We start from the raw sequence: 17,240 nt of genomic DNA, 5'->3' as shown, positions 1-17,240 counted from the left end.
AGAGCATAGGGGAGGCCCCTTGTTATCAAGATAGGGTGGGATGTGGAGGGTGAAGCCAGGAGTGCAGGGAGGGGGGAGGCTGCTGGCAGTGACTGACTCACATGTGGCAGGTGGGTGGTGGGAGAAGCAGCTTGGAGGCTTTGTGAGGAGCAGAGATGGGGCTCAGGGATGGAGAATCGATGTTGCTTTGTGGGGCCTGGAAGTCAGGCAGCTGATGCCAGTGGTGCTGGCTGTATGTTGTGGTAGCAGCCGTGTCTCCAGCCACAGCAGGGGCTGCAAGGGGTGTGTGATGCACGGCCAGAGCTTCCCAAGTGACTGGGGCCTTGTAAAACGTGGGGAATGGGAAGGGTGGGTGCAAGCCCTAAAACCTGGGAGAGGAGAGCTGCAGAAGGGCAAGTGCTTGAGCAAAGCTGGAGGATGCTGGGTGCTTCAGGGCGGGCCTGAGGCCGGGGTGATAGGCGTGGGGTCCCAGCTCTGGCTGTGGGAGGGCAGCCGAGACCCCCGGCTGGGGGTGGGGAGCCTGCGGAGGGGGGCTGCGTTTGGGGCAGGGGAGAAGCGAGCCCGGGCAGAGCATCCCCTGCCTGGCCGTTCCCCCCCGCGCCGGGGCCGCGGGGCCGGGCGGGATGAGCGGCCGGGGCTGGGGCGGGGAGCGCCGTGCGTCCTCCCCCGCCGGGCCGGGGGGAGCGGGGCGGCGCGGCTGGGCTCGGCGCGGCTCGGCGCGGCTCGGCCAGCCCTCTGCGCCTCCCCGCCACGCCATGGAGAGCAGCCGCGCCGGGCGGCAGCCGCAGCCGCAGCCCCAGCCGGTCCAGGGTAAGGCTCTGCGGCGGGCACCGGCGGCAGCGGGCGCCCAGGGCCCTTCCCGCAGCGCGGGATGCGGCGGCGGGGGGAGGCGGGACCGGGCCGTGGAGGGGAGCGGGACCGGGCAGGGGGGTGCCGGCGAGGATGCCGCGGCCGCCGGGCCCGGGGATGCCGGCGGGGCCGCCCGCGGAGCCGCTCGGGCGGCAAAGCACAGCGTGGGCCCGGGGAGGCGGCGGCGGAGCCGGGGCCCGCGCGGGCGGGGGTCCGGGGCGGAGGGGGTGGGGGGTCTTCCCGGGAGGGACAAAGCCCGAGCACGGCCCCTCCATCTTGGCGTGGGACGAAGCCGCGCGGCCCCCGGCCCCCGCCGCGGCTGCCCTTGGGGAGCCCTCCCGGGGGCGGCCCCGCCACGGCGTGGGGGTGCGGGCGGCGGCGCCTGCCCCGGCCCCGGCCCCGGCCCTTCCCCGGCAGCCGGCCGACCATGCCGGCCCGGTACCGAGCCCCTCCCCGGGCCCCGCTGCCGGCCGTGGGGTCGGGTCCCGGTGCCCCGGCCAGGCGGGGCGGCTCTGCAGGGCGGCGCCGGGCAGCCGCACTCGTGCCGTGGGGTCAGAGCAGGAGCGGGGTAGGGTGGCTTTTTGGGGCAGCGTGTTCAGGGGTGCAGGTGTTGCCCCCCCCTCCCCGCTTGCCTGGGACCGGCGCTGCCCCAGGATGAACTCGGCCGCCGAACCGGGCAGGGCGGCGGCCGGCGGGGCCGAGGCTCGGGGCGAGGGTTTGTTTTGGCTCTTCCCTGCAGGGTTCCAGCCAAGCGCCGCTCGGCCCCGCCGGGCCGCTCGCTCTCGCTGGGGCTGTGACTAAGCAAGGGCTCCGCGGCCGAGCCGCTTCCCACCGAGGGAGGAAGAGGAGAGGCGGCTCCCCTCCCCCTCTGCCCCGCTGCCCGTGATTCATCGCCCGCGGCCGCCGGGGCCCCGGCAACCGGGGAGGGATTGTTGCCGAAATGCCTCCCGCCCTTCCCCCGTGGCTCCTGAGCAAACCGGCCGCGGGTCCGTGGCCGCGCTGCCCGCCCGGCGCGTCCTGCGCTGCAGACATATTGTCTGCGTCCCGCTCGCCGCCTCCGCAGCCTTCCCGCCGCAGCCCGCGGGGCCTTCCCTTCCTTCCCTTCCTTCCCTCCCGAGGCCGTGGCTGCTCCTGGCCACGCTGGCCTCTCCTGTGGCCGGCTGCCCCTGGGCAGCTCTGTTCCCCGCTGCGCTCATCTCTGCCGCAAGCAGAGAACGGTGCTGGGGCGGCGCGGGCGGCTCTGCAGCACATCCCACTCGGGGACCATCCCCAGGGCTTCTCGTCTGGGCAGCCCGGGCTGCTCCCTGTCCTGCCACGCAGCGTGGGGCACAGCCCTCAGCCCCTCCGTGCTGTGTCCTGGCTGGTTTGAGTTCGGGGAGCGGGGCCCGCTGTGGTGTGGGGCAGCTGGTGGCACTAGGGGTCGGGAGCTCATGGAGGGTGCATGGGACAGAGCATGGCCCTGTGGAACAACCCGGGAGGACCAAGGCAGGGAACAGGCTGGGATTCATTCTTATCCACGTTTCACCGGCTTCTCCAGCCCTTCTCCCTCGGTCAGGGTGGAGAGGGAGGGTGCTGGGCGAGCTGGTTGCCAGCCAGCGCCTGTGTTTGGGAGCAGGCAGCTTGGGAGCTCTCCCAGCAGAGCTGCTGCTGCGAATCCGTCAGAGCAACGTGATGCGACGTGCGGAGCGGTGATGTGACAGTCCCGTGGTGTCATGTCCAAAATAGTCAGCGCAGCTCTGGCTCGGCGCTGGGCTCCGACAGGGACGGGCTGCAGCCTCGGAGCCCCCACGGCCCCAGCCCCGGTACGTGCCCACGTCCGTGGTGGGAGGCTCAGGACCCACGTTTTGGAGGTGCTGGGCACCTGCCCTGCCTTGGAGATGGGTTTCTGTTTTCCCCACGTGATGCCAGCAGACGGGTTTTTGGGAGCGTGGGCTGGGCGCTGGCAGCTCTGTGTGGGTCACCCCAAGGACGAGGCCGTGGCCTGTCGCCGCTGCCGCCGTTGCCCAGACGGATGGTGGGCAGGTGCTGCTGCCCCTGCCCTCGCTCTGCCCGGGGCTGTGGCTGCAGCCACATGGAAAGTTTGCTGTGGTGGTACCGGGCTGGTGCAGCAGCTCAGGCTCTTCCCTTCACATGGATTTTAAAGCCTGGAAACCCCCTGGCTCTGGCTCTGAGATCCTGTCCCCTGAGTTCCTCTTGTTGCTCTTCAGCTTGGTACCTCACTGCCACTCAGAGCCGAGCCCTCAGCAGCCTCTGCCGGGTGCCAGCGCGATTCCCCCGTGGCTGCCCCCATCCCAGTGCCTTGGGGGGTGTGGAACCCAGGAAAGGGGTCTGGTTTTCCATAGTGGGCAGGGCTGGGCAGTGGGCACAGCCTCCTCCCAAACCAGCCGTGCCAGGAGCACGTGGAAAGGCAGCATGGCCCCAGCCAGGTGGGCAATGCCCTGCTGTGCCCCTTCCTGCTGCCCAGCACCCATCACGGCCATCAACACTGACAAGTACCTGAAGGGTGGGTGTCAGGAGGAGGGGGGATACATTTTTCTGTTGTCTCCAGTGCCAGGACAAGGGGTGATGGGCACAAGCTGGAACACAGTGCAACTGAAAAAGGATGAGAGTCTCCTTTGGGTCTGAGGGGAGGGAGCCCTGGCCCAGGCTGCCCAGGGAGGGTGTGGAGGCTCCTTCTCAGGAGGTTTCCAACCCCACCTGGACACGTTCCTGTGCCCCCTGAGCCAGGGGAACCTGCTTTAGCAGGGGCTTGGGCTGGAGCAGCTCTGCAGGGCCCTTCCCACCCCACCATGCTGGGATTCTATGATCCAGCTGTGCTGCTGCCTGCTCTCCTCCTGCCCTGCTCCTTCCTGGCCCTGGAGATCTGTCCCCAAAACAGAGCTGTGGACAGCACGTGGGGCACCTGGTGCCTGGCACTGCTGGCTGTGTTTTGCTGGCTCAGAGCCAGCGACGAGAGGAGCCAGCCTTAGGCTACAGCACCCATGCTGCCCAGGCCTGGGTGTGGGGAGTGTGATTGCTGTTGGTGGCTGCCAGGGTGACACTGGGCACTGCCACGGTGCGTGGCTGCTGGCACTTGTTCATCACCTGCATCTCCCTGCCCATGAGCCAGGGCTGAGGGTGTGCGTCAGCGCTGTGCCCGCGGCTGTGCTGTGCCAGGACTGTGCTGTGCCAGGGCTGTGCTGTGCTGGGGCCGTGCCAGGGCTGCGCTGGGGCTGTGCCAGGGCTGTGCCAGGATGCTTGCTCACTGTCCCTGTCATCCAGGTGTGAGGGGTGCTGCAGCACAGGAGAATCCCAGGAGCTGGGTGGGACGGGGCAGGGCTCAGCTCTGAATCACATATGAGAGATGATGAGGCAGGGTGGGATCGGGGTGGGATCGGCTGTGAGTACCCCTGGAGCTCTGGGCACCCCATGTGCCCCATGGCATGCCTGTAGCCTCGGTCAGTCCCTCTGCCTGACAGACACCAGCACTCACCCTGGTTGCAAGCCTGGTTCTGGGGCTGTGGCTGCCTCCCTGCTTGACATTGGGACCTGCTGGCAATGAGGAGAGGCCGTGGGGACCCATCTTTCCTTCTCTGGCATGGCTGTGGGGCTGCCATCGAGGCGAGGGGAGGCAACTGGAAAGCACCACATGAGGAAGGGCCTGAGGGCACGTTGAGTGCCTGCATGTCCCACAGGCTGTGGGGAGCAGCCCTGCAGAGCTCTTGGTGCTGGGGTGCCCAATGGCACCTAGTGTCTGGGCGTCCAGGAACTTGTGCCATAGCCAGGGTGGCCACCAAACCCCCTGGGTGGCTTTGCAGTAGCTCCTGCTGTGCCCAGCAGCCCTGCCCTGCTCCTGAGGCAGAGGTGGGCACCATCCAATGCCCCCAGCCCGGGCAGGTGCTGCACGTGGAGCAGCCCGTGGTGGCCCCGGCCGTGAGGATCCGGGGGGAGCCGAGGTGACGGCTCGGCGGGTGCCCCCCGCCCTCGTGGGAAGGGCCCCGCGGGGCTGCGGACGCTTAACGAGGGGGACGCTTAACGAGGGCCGCTCGCCTTCGACCCGGGCAGCCGCGGGGCCTCGATGTGCTCTCGCTTCATGGCACTGGGGAATTAGCCTCTGCCTGGCTGAGCATCCCCAGCCGTGTCCCAGCCGGCACCGGGCAGTGCCGGGACGGAGGTGCCGGTGGTGTGGGTGCTGGTGCCATAGTGGGGATGGGCTGGGTGATGTGTGGAGGGGCAGCGCCGTGGCACCGGCAGCACCGGGCTGGGGGCTGTGGCAGAGCCCTGCCTGGGTGTCTGGGGGGCCAGGGAGCTAATCCCCTGTGGAATGCCCTGGCTGGGGGAGAGGGGACGCCCTCAGAGCCTGGGCGCAGGCAGCGTTGGGTTTCAGGGCAGCTGCTGTGCTGGAGCAGCGACAGGGACAGATGGTGGCAGGGCTGGCCCTGGCCATGAGTTGGGGTTTTGGCCGTGCCTGGCAGCCCTACCCTGGCCGTGGCACTGCCGTCCCTCCCGCCAGCACAGTGAGAAGGATCCTGCCCAGGGCTCCGTGCCCCGTGGTGCTGGGTGGCAGGAGGCAGCTGCTCCCTGCTGCGTGCTCGTGGCTGCAGGAGGTGTTCCCATCTGCTCCGAGGTGTCAGCCTGCCCTTGGAGCTTTTGCTGGGCTGGCAGCCCCATGAGCAGTGCCCGGCTGTGTCACCACCGCACTACCGGGGGTCACCTCTCTGAGCTGGGACACACATGGTGCCGCTGCAGGTGTTGTCCTGGGAACTGGCGCCTGTGGGGCTGCTGAACCCCCCTGCCCATGGGTGCCAATCTGGGGCAGTCCTGGGGAATCAGGGCTGGGGATCTTCTGGCATCAGCCCTGGCACCTTCCTGGCTGCACATCAGGCTCCTGGCCACCTCATGGGGTGCAGCGATGGGGAGGCGGGATGTGCAGGATCGGGGCCAGGGGATGGGCTGGCTTCCTGCAGCACAAAATACCCGGAAGGCTGCTGGGGTCTGCGGGGGGGCTGGGGCTGGCGCTGTCCCCTGCAGAGCCTGGGCTGCGTGAACCCTGCTGGCACAAGCCTCAGCCTGCTGAGGGGCTGCAGCGGGAGCCCCAGCCCTTCCCTGGGCAGGTGGGTGCTGCAGTGAGTGCTGTGCCCTGCTGTGGGTGCTGGGGGCCGTGGGGTGTACCCATAGCTGCAGTGCAGGGGGGGCTGTTGGTGCCTTCCCCGATGGCCTGGAGCTGCCCCTGGGCTCGTTGAGCTCCGGCGCCGGCTCGTGTTTGCAGAGCCCACACTTTGCCCCTCACTGGAGATTGTGGAGAGCTCTGCAAACACAGCCGAGCCCAGGGTGTGACATCACCCCCAGGGCCAGCGGGGTCACACACTGCCCTGGTGCCTGCAGGGCTGTGGCACATGGGGCATCCTGCCTGGGCAGGAGCTGCTGCGTGGAGGTTGGGGCTCCGGTCCCCTCACGCACCCCAAAGCTGTGTTGGCAAAGCGCTGGTTAACCAGGGCTGACCGTGGGCAGTCCTGGCACATCCAGCCCATGCAGAGGGCATGTGCTGCAGCTGGCACCGTGTCCCTGTCCCCAGCCCCTGCAGCGGGCTCCCCTGGACCTGGCCACGCCCTGGGGGGTGTGATTCCCTGGGCTGCTGCCCTGGGAGTGCACAGAGCAGGCACTGTGCCCCCTGCCTGCCCCACGGCAGGGCTGGGAGGGGGCTGTTTGCTGGTGGCTGCGGCCTCGTGTGCATTCCTGGGCCGTGAGTTCATGGCGTGGTGCGGTGCAGGGGGGGGACACGGTGACGTCAGGCCATGGGCCCGCGCCCATCCTGCCCCGGCCGTGCCGCGAGAGCCGGCGGAAGCAGCACCACATCCTCCAGGGAGAGCAGTGGCAGGGAGCTGTGGGGGTCCCCGTGCCTGTGCTGGGGTCTCTGGCCCCCTGTCCCTCCACAGTGGGGCCGTGGTGGCAGCTGCTGGGGGAAGAAGGGCGGCTTTGTGGCGGCTTTGTGGTGGCTTTGTGGTGGCTTTGTGGCTGTGGTGCCTGGCAGAGCCCCGGCCACTCGCTCTGTGCATTGTGCCCCCGGCGCCTGGCACCCGCTGTAAGGGTGATGTGGGTGCCCCCAAGATGGGAGCAGCAGCAGGGTTTGGGTGGGGGTCCCAGGGAGCATCCTCAGCTCCCAAGGGTTGTTTGTGGGGCTGGGGCTGCCCCAGGCTCCCCCACTGAGTGACTGTCTGTTCTGCTCTCCTTATGTTGCAGGGAAGCCACTGTCCCTGATGGGAGACAGCGTGCCCCCTGCTCCCTCGCCCGGGGATGCTCTGCAGGGAGGCTGCTCCCCACAACAGCGCGACAGACCCGTCCCTCCAGCCGTCGTCCCCTCCAGACAGCCCGTCTCGCCCGTCCCTCCAGCCATCACCCCCTCTGAAAGCACCACCTCTCCCATCGCTGCAGCCATGACCCCCTCCAGGCAGCCCAGCTGCCCCCCGCCCATGACACCCCCCTCCGAGAGCTGCACCCCACAGCCTGACCGACCCGTCCCCCCGGCTGCCACGCCGTCAGGACAGCCCATCCCCCCGGCCCCTGCAGCTGCAGCCCCCTCAGCAGAGAGTGTGTCCCCTCCCCGCTGTGACCGTGCCCCCCCCAGCCCCTCCCGGCCCCCTGTGACAGAGCACCCCAAAGAAGAGGCATCGCCCCACACCGCTGGCCAGCCAGACCCCGTCCATGCTGCTGCTGCTGCTGCCGCCCCTCACCCGGCAGAGATGCTGCCCCATGGGAGAGAATCCCCAGCCCTGGCTGCTGGTGAAGGGGCTCCTTCCGATGCCAAGAGCCCCCCGGGTGCCACGGCCAGGCCCTCGAAGGATGTGTCCCCCCGGAGTGACCGTCCCCAGCCCGCTTCAGGCTCACCAGCTCCTGCTGCCAGCCCCAGGCCCAAGCAAGGTGGGTGTGCGGTGGGGCTGGGGGTGCTGCAGTGCTGCTGGCACCCCTCGGGCACCATGCCATGCCTCTGGGGGCTGGGGGGGCTGGGCACTGCTCTGACTGTGTCTCCCCACTGCAGATGCCCAGAAAGCCCAGGCGAGGCACAAGCAGGCAAAGGAGCGGCGTGAGGAGCGGGCCAAGTACCTGGGTACGGCGCTGAGCGGGGGAAGGGGCACGGGTCTGGTGGGCCCCTGGGCACGTGCCAGGAGGGAAAGTGGATAGAGAGGGAAGAGGCAGGAGCTAAGGAGCTTTGCTGGGTCACTGGCAATCCCATTAGCTGTGATGGGCTGAGCCTGGGCAGGGGCTGCGTGCCGGTGGCTCTGCCGCACCGGCTGCCACCGCACTGCCCCGGCTGCTGCCCACGGCCAGGTGCCCACGGCTCTGTGCGGGTGCCACCAGCCCAAGTGCCCGGCTCTGGGCCGTGTGCAGGCAGCAGCAGGCAGCTGCAGGCAGCCCCACAGCAGCCCAGGGCAGCGGGTGAGCGGGGCCCCTGTGCCGCGCATGGGGCCTCCTCGGCCCCGCGCTCTTTCCACCCTCATTCCCCCATTGTTCGCCGGCGCGGCTCGGCGGGCTCCCGGCCTCCCTTTTGTCCTCGCCCAAACCCCTCCCTCGCCGGCCGGCCGCGATGCCTCCTGCCCAGGGAGCCCGGCCGTGTGCCCCGGCCCCAGCCGGCCCTCGGCCCCTCGCCACCGGCACCCGGCGCGACCGCGGGGCTCAGCGTGGCCAGGGCTGTGCCTCGGGTGCGACCCCGCTGCCCCGGCTCCCTCCTGCAGCTGCCAAGCGGGTGCTGTGGCTGGAGAAGGAGGAGAAGGCCAGGCTGCTGCGGGAGAAGCAGCTGGAGGAGCGTCGCAAGCGCCTGGAGGAGCAGCGGCTGAAGGCGGAGAAGCGCCGCGCGGTCCTGGAGGAGCGGCAGCGGCAGAAGCTGGAGAAGAACAAGGTGAGGGATGGGTGATCCTGGGTGCAGGGGGCTGGGCTGGTGTGCCAGGATAGACCTCAGGGCTCCAGCAGCTTTGGGAGCTGCACACTGTGCCCATCCTCTGTGATGCCTTCATAGTGCAGAGCCCCCGTGGTGCCCAGCTCCTTGGGCACATGTGTCCTGGCCAGGGTGGGTGGCACTGCCCCTCTGTGTCCCCATCCCTGTGACAGCCTTGTGCCAGGGGGCTGTGGCCACTCCTGGCCCTGATTCCCCAGCCAGCAGCCTCACCCTGGCTCTCTCCCTCGGGCAGGAGCGCTACGAGGCAGCGATCCAGCGGTCGGCCAAGAAGACGTGGGCAGAGATTCGGCAGCAGCGGTGGTCGTGGGCCGGAGCCCTGCACCACGGCTCCCCTGCACACAAGGACGGTGAGTGCCAGGCTGGTTGAGGGCAGCGGGGCTCCCCAGCTCTGCCAGTGGCAGGGCCAGCTGGGCACAGCTCTGCAGTGCTCTGTGGAAGGAGAGTGAGCCCCCACAAACCCACCTCAGCTCACTCTGCTCTGGGGCTGTGCTGCCGTCACCCCGGGCTGTGCCAGGGCCTGGTGGGGTCCTGTGGCATTTCCCTGCCCTCCTGAGGCTGGGTGTAAGCTGGAGGCTCTGTGTGGTGGTCACCGTGTGTGCAGGGATGTGCTTGGGGACAGCCTGGGGATGCTGTGGCTGCACTGCCCAGGTCTCCAGCAGCTGGAGGAGTCAGGGACAGGTTGTGGAGCCATGTGAGGCCGTTGCTGTCTCTTGTTGGAGTCTGTGCTGTGGTGGGTCCCTTTGTCACCTGTCTGGGAGTGGGCAGCACTTGGCCCCTCCAGCTCCAAGGTGGGGGTGACTGTGTCTGGTTGTGCAGAGCTGTGCCATGCCCTGTGCTATGCCCCATGTGGCAGCTGCCGGATGCTCAGTGGACCCACTGCCCTGCAGCCAGAGCACTGAGCCCAGGCCAAATCCTTGGGGGCTCCTCAGGGACACCCCACAGAGTTTGGCACCAGATTTGGGTGTGTGGACGTCTGTCCTGACTGCTGAGGGGACAGGGTTGCGTCGGCAGGCACTGGCATTGCCTGGCATGTTAAGCATTGGCACAGGCTGCCCAGGGAGCTGGGGGAGTCCTCAGCCCTGGAGCTATTGTAAAGCCATGGAGCCGAGGTGTTGAGGGCCATGGGTTAGTGGTGATCTTGGCAGGGTGAGGGCAGGGGTTGGAGTTGATGATCTTAAAGGTCTTTTCCAACCAAGATGATTCTGTGGTTCTGTGGCAGGCTGATGGCATAGAGGGGAGTGCTGTGTCCCTCGAGGTCTGTCTGCCCTGGCTGTGGCGGGCTGGGCTGTGTGTCCAGGTGTGCTGTGCCAGGCTGTGTGTGCCAGCACCATGTGCCTGGCACCACAAGTGTCCAGGTGTGCTGTGCCAGGCTGGGCTGTGTGTCCAGGCTGTGGTTGTGCCTGGCTGGGCTGTGTGTCCAGGCTGTGGCTTATGGCACGCTTGGTGGCACACCTGTGGTGCAGCACCTGGCAGGGTCTGGCAAGGGGACACCTTCCCCTGCCACCAGCACTTTCTCTTGCCAGTTTGGCTGCCATCCCCACTGGCAGCCAGCTCCCCTGCCCATTTTCTCTTAATCAGCTGAGGTTAAGGGACCCCAGTGCTCTATGGAGGTGCTGCCTGACACCAGCATCTTCCTGGCACTGCCATAGTGGCCCAGCACTGGTGTAAGTGTTGTCCTGTGTCTGTCTGGACCTGCTGTCCTCAAACAAGCTCTCCAAGGCTGGCTGCCCACTCAGTGCTGCCAAAGTCCCTGGCTCCCAGTTCCCAGGACTGCTTTTGGGGACCCTGGCATGGCAGGGCCCAGGAGCCACACTTGGAACCTCAAGGATGAGATCCCTGCATGATCCCAGCATGATCTCCAAGGGCTCGGGCACCATGCTGTGCCCGATGCCGGTGCCATGTGTTGTGTTTCCAGACATCAACATCTCCTGGCCCCACTCTGTGTTGTGTCCTCCTGCCCCAGTGCCCCAGCATGGCTGTGCATGCTGCATGTGGGGGGCACAGCCCCAGCCCCGGGTCCTTAATGCCCTTGTGTCTTTTCCCTCCTCCAGGTGCGAGCCGGTGCTCGGTGTCCGCCGTAAACCTCCCCAAACACGTCGACTCTATAATCAACAAGCGGCTCTCCAAATCCTCTGCCACCCTCTGGAACTCTCCCAGTAGAAGTAAGAGCCCTTTGCGTTTGGCCCAGCGCAGGGGGCCCAGCCCAGCCCCTGCCCAGTGCCGGGCACCCCCCAGGCCAGGGTTCCCCGTCCCCAGGCCCTGCCTTGCAGCATGGTGCCCACAGAGAGAGGAGAAGCCGTTTGCTGTTTGTGGGAGGAGGCAGGAGCCGGCTGGCAGCTCCTTGAGGCTGTGTGCAGGCTGGGAAGAGGAGGAGGAGGATGAGGAGGAGGTGGTGGCAGCCCTTAGGGGTGCCAGGATGGGGACTGGGAGCTGTGGCTCCCTGCCTCAGCATGGCTCCTGGGGCTTGCAGGGGCAGCCACAGAGCAGAGCTGCCTGTCACCGGCCCCTCGCCGGGGCTGGACACGGTGCCGCCTGTCCCCACGGGCACGTGGGGCTGGGTGCCATGGGGCACCCCTGGGTGCAGTGCTGTGTTGGATGCTGCCAGGTCGTCCTGGCCCTGAGCGAGCTGCCTGGGGCTGCTGTTGTGTTTCGGGTTGCCGGGCGATGGGCGCGCGCCGTCCCGCTCGGGTATAAATAGCCGGAGCAGCTGACGCGGGCGGCTGCCGGTGGTGCTGCCGTGGGGGCTCAGCCTGGGGAGAGGCAACACAGGGGCTCTGGGAGCAGCATCTCCCTGGCACAGGGCTGGACCCGGCGCCCTCTCCCCAATGCTGCACCCACGGCAGTGAGTGCTGCTCCTGGCCTGCCTGGGGGCCCCAGGGCAGAGGGGCCCTGACTCTGTGGGTGCTTCCCACACAGGGGAGACATCATCAGCACCTATAAATACCTAAAGGGTGGGTGTCAGGAGGATGGGGGGGGAGGGGCACTTTTTTCTGTTGCCTTCAGTGACAGGACAAAGGGTGATGGAAATGAACTGGAACACAAAAAGTTCCATTTAAACACAGGGGGAAACTCCTTTGGTGCTGAGGTGATGGAGCCCTGGCCCAGGCTGCCCAGGGAGGGTGTGGAGGCTCCTTCTCAGGAGGTTCCCAACCCCACCTGGACACATTCATGTGCCCCCTGAGCCAAGGGAACCTGCTTTAGCAGGGGCTGGGGCTGCTGCAGCTCTGCAGGACCCTTTCAACCCCACCATGCTGGGATTCTATCATTCCAGTGCACAAGTGGGATGTTCAGTGCCAGGGGCTTGTGCTGGCAGGCAGACGGTGGCCGCCCTGTGCCCCTCTGAGCTGGCCCCGTGGCCACAGACAGCCATCCCTTGGGTGCCTTGAGCCAGGCCTGGTTCCCATGATTTCAGTGCACCTCCTTTGGGATGAGGAAGCTCAGTCACAGCAGGACAGGGGCACAGGGAGGGTGCACACAGTGCTGGACACAGGAGGGGGCCAAGAGTGCAAGGGGCTGCTGCCAGTAGGGCTGCACCTTGGCACTGCTTCTGCCACTCGCTGTGGGTGCACAGTGTCTGGGGTGTCTGCAGGGCACAGGGACAGGGTTGATGTTGTGCTGCAGGGCTGCCCATCCACGCTGTGCCCACACAGCCTCTCATGCAGCACAGCCTCCCCAGCATGGCTGAGCTTGGGCTGCTCCCAGGCCTGTGCATGTGCCCTGGACTGGCCAAAACTGCTGATGGCTTTGTGCTGATGACATGAAGGTGGGTGGTTGCATAGATCTGCTTGAGGGCAGGAAGGCTCTTCAATGGGCCCTGGCCAGGCTGGAGCCATGGGCTGAGGGTAGCTGTATGAGGTTCAATAAGGCCAAGGGCCAGGACCTGTACTTTGGCCACACCAACCCCAGGCAGAGCCACAGGCCTGAGGTGTGTGGCTGGAAAACTGCCTGGAGAGAAAAGACCCGGGGGTGTTGATCAACAGCAGCTGAACATGAGCCACAGTGTGCCCAGGTGGCCAGGAATGCCAAGGGCATCCTGGCTTGTATTGAAATAGTGTGACCAGCAGGACCAGGGCAGTGATTGTCCCCTGTGCTGGGCCCTGGTGAGGCTGCAGCTCGAGAGCTGTGTTTAGTGCTGGATCCCTCACAAGAAGAAAGATATTTTGGTGCTGGAGTGTGTCCAGAGATGGACAATAAAGCTGGTGAAAGGTCTGGAGCACAAGTCTGATGGGGAGCAGCTGAGGGAGCTGGGAGTGTTTAGTGTGGAGAAGAGGAGGCTGAGGGGAGACAGGAGCACTCTCTGCAACTCCCTGACAGGAGGTTGTGGTGAGGTGGGGGCTGGTTTCTTCTCTCCAGTAGTAAGTGACAGGACAAGGGGAAAGGGGCTCAAGTTGCCCCAGGGGAGGTTGAGGTTGGAGCTGAGGCAGAACTGTTTCCCTGAGAGGGGTGTCAGCCCCTGTGCCAGGCTGCCCAGGGAGCTGGGGGAGTGCCCAGCCCTGGAGGGATCCCAAAGCCGTGGAGCTGAGGTGCTGAGGGCCAGGGGTCAGTGCTGGGCTTGGCACTGTGATGTGAGTGGTGGGACTCGATGATCTTAAAGGTCTTTTCCATCTGAAACGATTCTGTGATCCTGTGGAAACCACACGGCTGCTCCCTCCTGGCAGGTGGCCGCGGGGCTCGGGGCCAGGGCTGGTTCTTGGGGCTTTGAGAGTGTTGCTAACGGGCTCTGTCTCTCCCCAGACCGGAGCCTGCAGCTGAGCCCGTGGGAGAGCAGCATCGTGGACAGGCTGATGACGCCCACCCTGTCCTTCCTGGCTCGCAGCCGCAGCGCCGTGACCCTGGCCGGGAATGGCAAGGAGCAGGGTGAGCAGCCAGGGACGTGTGGGGCCTGGCACAGGCTGGGCAATGGGACGAGGGTGCCTGGAGCCAGCGGAGAGCTGGTGCTGTGTGGGCTCAGTTCCAACGGCCTGGTCACTCCCATCCCCAGTGCCCGTGTGCCCCCGCTCAGCCTCCGCCAGCCCCCTCAGCCCCTGCCACAACCACCGCCTGCAGCACCGCTGCTGGGAGAGGCGGAAGGGGGCCGCCGGCAGCCCCGACGTGACGCCGCGCCGCAGGACCGAGTCCTCGCCCGTGAGTGTCACCTCCCGTGGGGACCCTGCCGTGCCAGGATGGCTCCAGGATGAGCCACAGCACCTGGCACTGATGCTGTCTCTGTCTCTCCCTGACTGGAGCAGAAGAAGAAGGAGAAGAAGGAGAAGGAGCGGGAGAACGTGAAGGAGCGCAGTGCCCTGTCCCGCGAGCGCAGCCTCAAGAAGCGGCAGTCGGCACAGCCCCGGCTCTTGCCCGCAGCAGACAGCAGGTAGGGACCCACCACCACGGGGGCTGCCCGGCCTCTCCCCTTCCCACCACCACGGGGGCTGCCCTGGCCCTGGTAACACCATCTCTTGCTCCTTTTGCAGCCCTGGCCCAAAGAACCGTCCCTCGTCCCCTGCCACCCCCAAAGCCCGTCCAGCATCCCCCAGCCCAGCCCTCGGCTCTCCCCACAAGCCGCCCCTGCCCCGCAGCACCCACTCCTCTCCCAAGGTGCGAGCCAGGGCCCGGGAGGAGCGGGGGGAGCAGGAGGGTCAGGTGAAGGCGCGTGAGAAGAAGGAAGAGGAGCGGGGTCCAGCGCCCCCAACCCTCCCCGAGTCCCCCAAAGTGCCTGCAGAGCCAGCAGCAGGTGGGTACCGGCTGGCTGGAGGTGCGCCGGGGCTGGAGGGAGCAGCAGCAGCACTGATGCTACGTGCACCCTGCAGCCCCCCCGGCCTCTGCAGCCCCTGTCCCCGTGCCAGCCACCCCCCCAGCGAGACCCCCAGCCGGCACCACGGACCGGGAGGAGGCCGCCCGGCTGCTGTCGGAGAAGCGTCGGCAGGCACGCGAGCAGCGGGAGCGCGAGGAGCGGGAGCGCCGGGAGCAGGAGCAGCGGGAGAGGTGGGTGCTGTTCCCCTCCAGCCCCCAGCCCTGGTCAGCCCTTCCCGGCTCGCTGAGGGCTCCCTCCCCGCAGGCAGCTGCAGGAGGAGCGGGCGCAGCAGGCAGCCGAGGAGCAGAGGCGCAGGGAGGCTGAGGCGCGGCGGCGGGAGGAGGAGCGGCGGCTGCAGGAGGAGCGCGAGGCGCAGGAGAGAGCGCGAGCCGAGCGGGAGGAGACGGAGCGGCTGCAGAGACAGGTCTGGGGTGACAGGGGCTGCAGGGGATGTGGGGGGAGGAAGGGGTGGGATGGGGAGGAAGGCAGGGGTGAGGGGGAAGGCAGAGAAGCTCTCCTGTGGCTCCCACCGCAGCGGGATGCAGGGTGAGGACCAGCCCTGCCCCTCAGTGCCCAGCGTGGTGGGAAGGGACGTGGGGTAGGGCTGAGCTGAGCCATGCAAGCAGTGTCCCCACTGTCCCTGTCCCATCCCTCCCTGCCCCTCTCATCCATCCCTGGTGCCCCACTGTGCTGCAGAGGGAAGAGGCCGAGGCGAAGGCGCGCGAAGAAGCCGAGAGGCAGCGCCTGGAGCGGGAGAAGCATTTCCAGCGTGAGGAGCAGGAGCGGCTGGAGAGGAAGAAGGTGAGATCTGGGGGCACCCTGTGGCATGTGGCACGGCAGGGTTACCCCTGAGAGGGGTCCTGCCCAGTGCCTGGGGCAGGGCCTGCTGGTGAGGGCTGTGCACGAGCCCCTCTGTGCCCCGCAGCGCCTGGAGGAGATCATGAAGAGGACACGCAAGTCGGACGCAGCAGATGCCAAGGTGGGTGTCTGTCCCCTGTCCTGAGGTGCCTGGGGACATGGAAAACTCTGCAGAGTTAGACTCTGCACCTTCTTGGAGCCACCACCACCCCTCATGGCTTTCCTCTGCATGCAGAAGAAGGAGGACAAGAAGGTGGTGAATGGGAAAGCAGTTGAGCAGGAAGATGTCGCAGGTACACCACCCCTTTCCTCAGCCTGCTGCACCTGGGGTCTGTGGAGCCAGGCCTCCATCCTGCTGCCCCCCAGCCCTGCCCAGGGCCAGGGCTGAGCCCACAGCTCAGTGGGAGCTCTGCCCACAGCCCCAGGCCAAGAGAAGCACACGGTGCCAATGCCCAAGAAGGAGGAACTCCCTGAGATGGAGACGCCGAGCACGGGGACTCCAGCGGGGCTGAAGAGCCTGGTGGGTGAGGGGCTGCAGCCAAGGTGAGCACAGGGGAAGCTGAAGGGCAGGGCAGGGAGCATCAGGGCCCTGGCTGACCCCATCCCTCCCTCCCCACAGCTCCCTGGCCAAGGAGGTGGCAGCCCCAGCATCGCTGGTGAATGGGGTGCAGCCTGGCAAGCACGAGAACGGCTTCTCGGGCACTAAGGGGTCACAGGAGCTGCTGGAGCTCTCCCACCACGGCAGCAGCCCCGGCAGCATCATCCCCTTCGGTGACAAGGAGCCCTTCCTCAAGCAGGCCGTGGTCAAACCCCCGCAGGTGACAGGTAAGAGATGGAGGGGGGAAGGCACATCAGGGAGGGGAGGAGTCAGGGTGAATCCGCTCCTGCCCGGCCTCACTGCTGCCCTCTCCCTTCTCCCAGAGGTGCTGTGAGGGCTCAGGCCCTGACACACGTCTCCACGGGGCCACTGCCCACTCTGGACACCCACACAGAACCGTAGCTGTTGTCAGAAGAAAAGGAAACCTCGCTGCTCCCCTTCATCCCACTGCAGGGACCCCGTGCCGTGGGTCCCTGGGGACACCTGGTTTCTCTTTTTGTTCTTGTTCTGATTTCATTTGTTTTTGTTTTGTTTCTTTTTTTTAAAATATGCACCTTATCAGACTGACAGCCCTGACCCCGAGCAGCCTGCCAGAGCCACCCCACACCCCGTGGTGTCATAATGTAGTTATTTAACTTGCTGGGTACAATGTATGTGAATACTGTAAATAGAGCTCGGCCAGAGATCAGGGACGCTCGCCTGGCCCAGCCCCACACGGGGCAGGAGGGCTGGGGGGGCTGCCTGCCACTCGCAGGGAGGCCGGGGAGGGGTCAGTGCCCACCCCCTGTGGCGTGTGCCCTTGTGACAGTGTTAATGCATCCGGACAACCTTTGTGAAACAATAAAAGTGGACAACTGCCCTCCCCTCTCTGTGTGCCTGGGGGGTGGGAACTGCTGCCCCGGGGCTGGGCTGCCCCGGGAGGGCTTGTCCCTGGAGTCTCTTGGGCCTGTTTCCATCCTGCTCCCTCCTGGCAGTGGGCTCCCAGAATCATTTGGGTTGTTAAAGCCCCTGAAGCTGCTGCAGTCCCAGCCCTGCCCTCGCCCTGCCCAGCCCAGCACTGACCCACAGCCCTCAGCACCTCAGCTCCACGGCTTTGGGATCCCGAGCGCCGCGGCGTGCTCAGAGCCTGCGCGGGATGGGGGTGCTGCTCGCACAAGGCCGCAGGCTGCCTCAACTGGCTTATCCGCGCCCGCGGGGAAGCGCCGTGGAGCCGGGCGGTGTGGGAGGAGCTT

The 17,240-nt window shown here is 66.9% G+C and overlaps 1 protein-coding gene across 2 annotated transcripts; it reads left to right on the top strand.

The window, feature by feature from the left end:
* The first annotated feature begins 683 nt into the window (after positions 1 to 683).
* On the top strand, positions 684 to 16,867 carry MAP7D1 (MAP7 domain containing 1). Of its 2 annotated transcripts, XM_062014408.1 has the most exons (18): positions 684 to 810; positions 7,069 to 7,746; positions 7,865 to 7,933; positions 8,559 to 8,722; positions 9,012 to 9,126; positions 10,831 to 10,941; positions 13,514 to 13,636; positions 13,761 to 13,903; positions 14,008 to 14,132; positions 14,233 to 14,492; positions 14,569 to 14,743; positions 14,817 to 14,976; positions 15,249 to 15,353; positions 15,478 to 15,531; positions 15,646 to 15,703; positions 15,830 to 15,953; positions 16,030 to 16,235; positions 16,332 to 16,867. In XM_062014408.1, the coding sequence occupies exons 1-18, from the start codon at positions 756 to 758 to the stop codon at positions 16,340 to 16,342; spliced, it is 2,736 nt and encodes a 911-aa protein (XP_061870392.1). In that variant the 5' UTR covers positions 684 to 755; the 3' UTR covers positions 16,343 to 16,867. The 2 variants fall into 2 exon arrangements, with proteins under 2 accessions (XP_061870392.1, XP_061870394.1); XM_062014410.1 differs by lacking the exon at positions 10,831 to 10,941.
* The last annotated feature ends 373 nt before the right edge of the window (positions 16,868 to 17,240 follow it).

The sequence above is a fragment of the Colius striatus genome, chromosome 24, assembly GCF_028858725.1.
Source record: "Colius striatus isolate bColStr4 chromosome 24, bColStr4.1.hap1, whole genome shotgun sequence".
Lineage (NCBI taxonomy): Eukaryota > Metazoa > Chordata > Aves > Coliiformes > Coliidae > Colius > Colius striatus.
The sequence above is the reverse complement of the archived record's forward strand: the minus strand, read 5'-3'. Positions and strand labels throughout refer to the sequence as shown.

Bases quoted from the DNA above. Each gene is read 5' to 3' on its own strand.
- MAP7D1 (XM_062014408.1), top strand. From the start codon at position 756: ATGGAGAGCAGCCGCGCCGGGCGGCAGCCGCAGCCGCAGCCCCAGCCG. The intron at 811-7,068 runs GTAAGGCTCTGC...CTTATGTTGCAG, and splicing joins GCAGCCCCAGCCGGTCCAGG to GGAAGCCACTGTCCCTGATG. The intron at 15,532-15,645 runs GTGGGTGTCTGT...CTCTGCATGCAG, and splicing joins CGGACGCAGCAGATGCCAAG to AAGAAGGAGGACAAGAAGGT.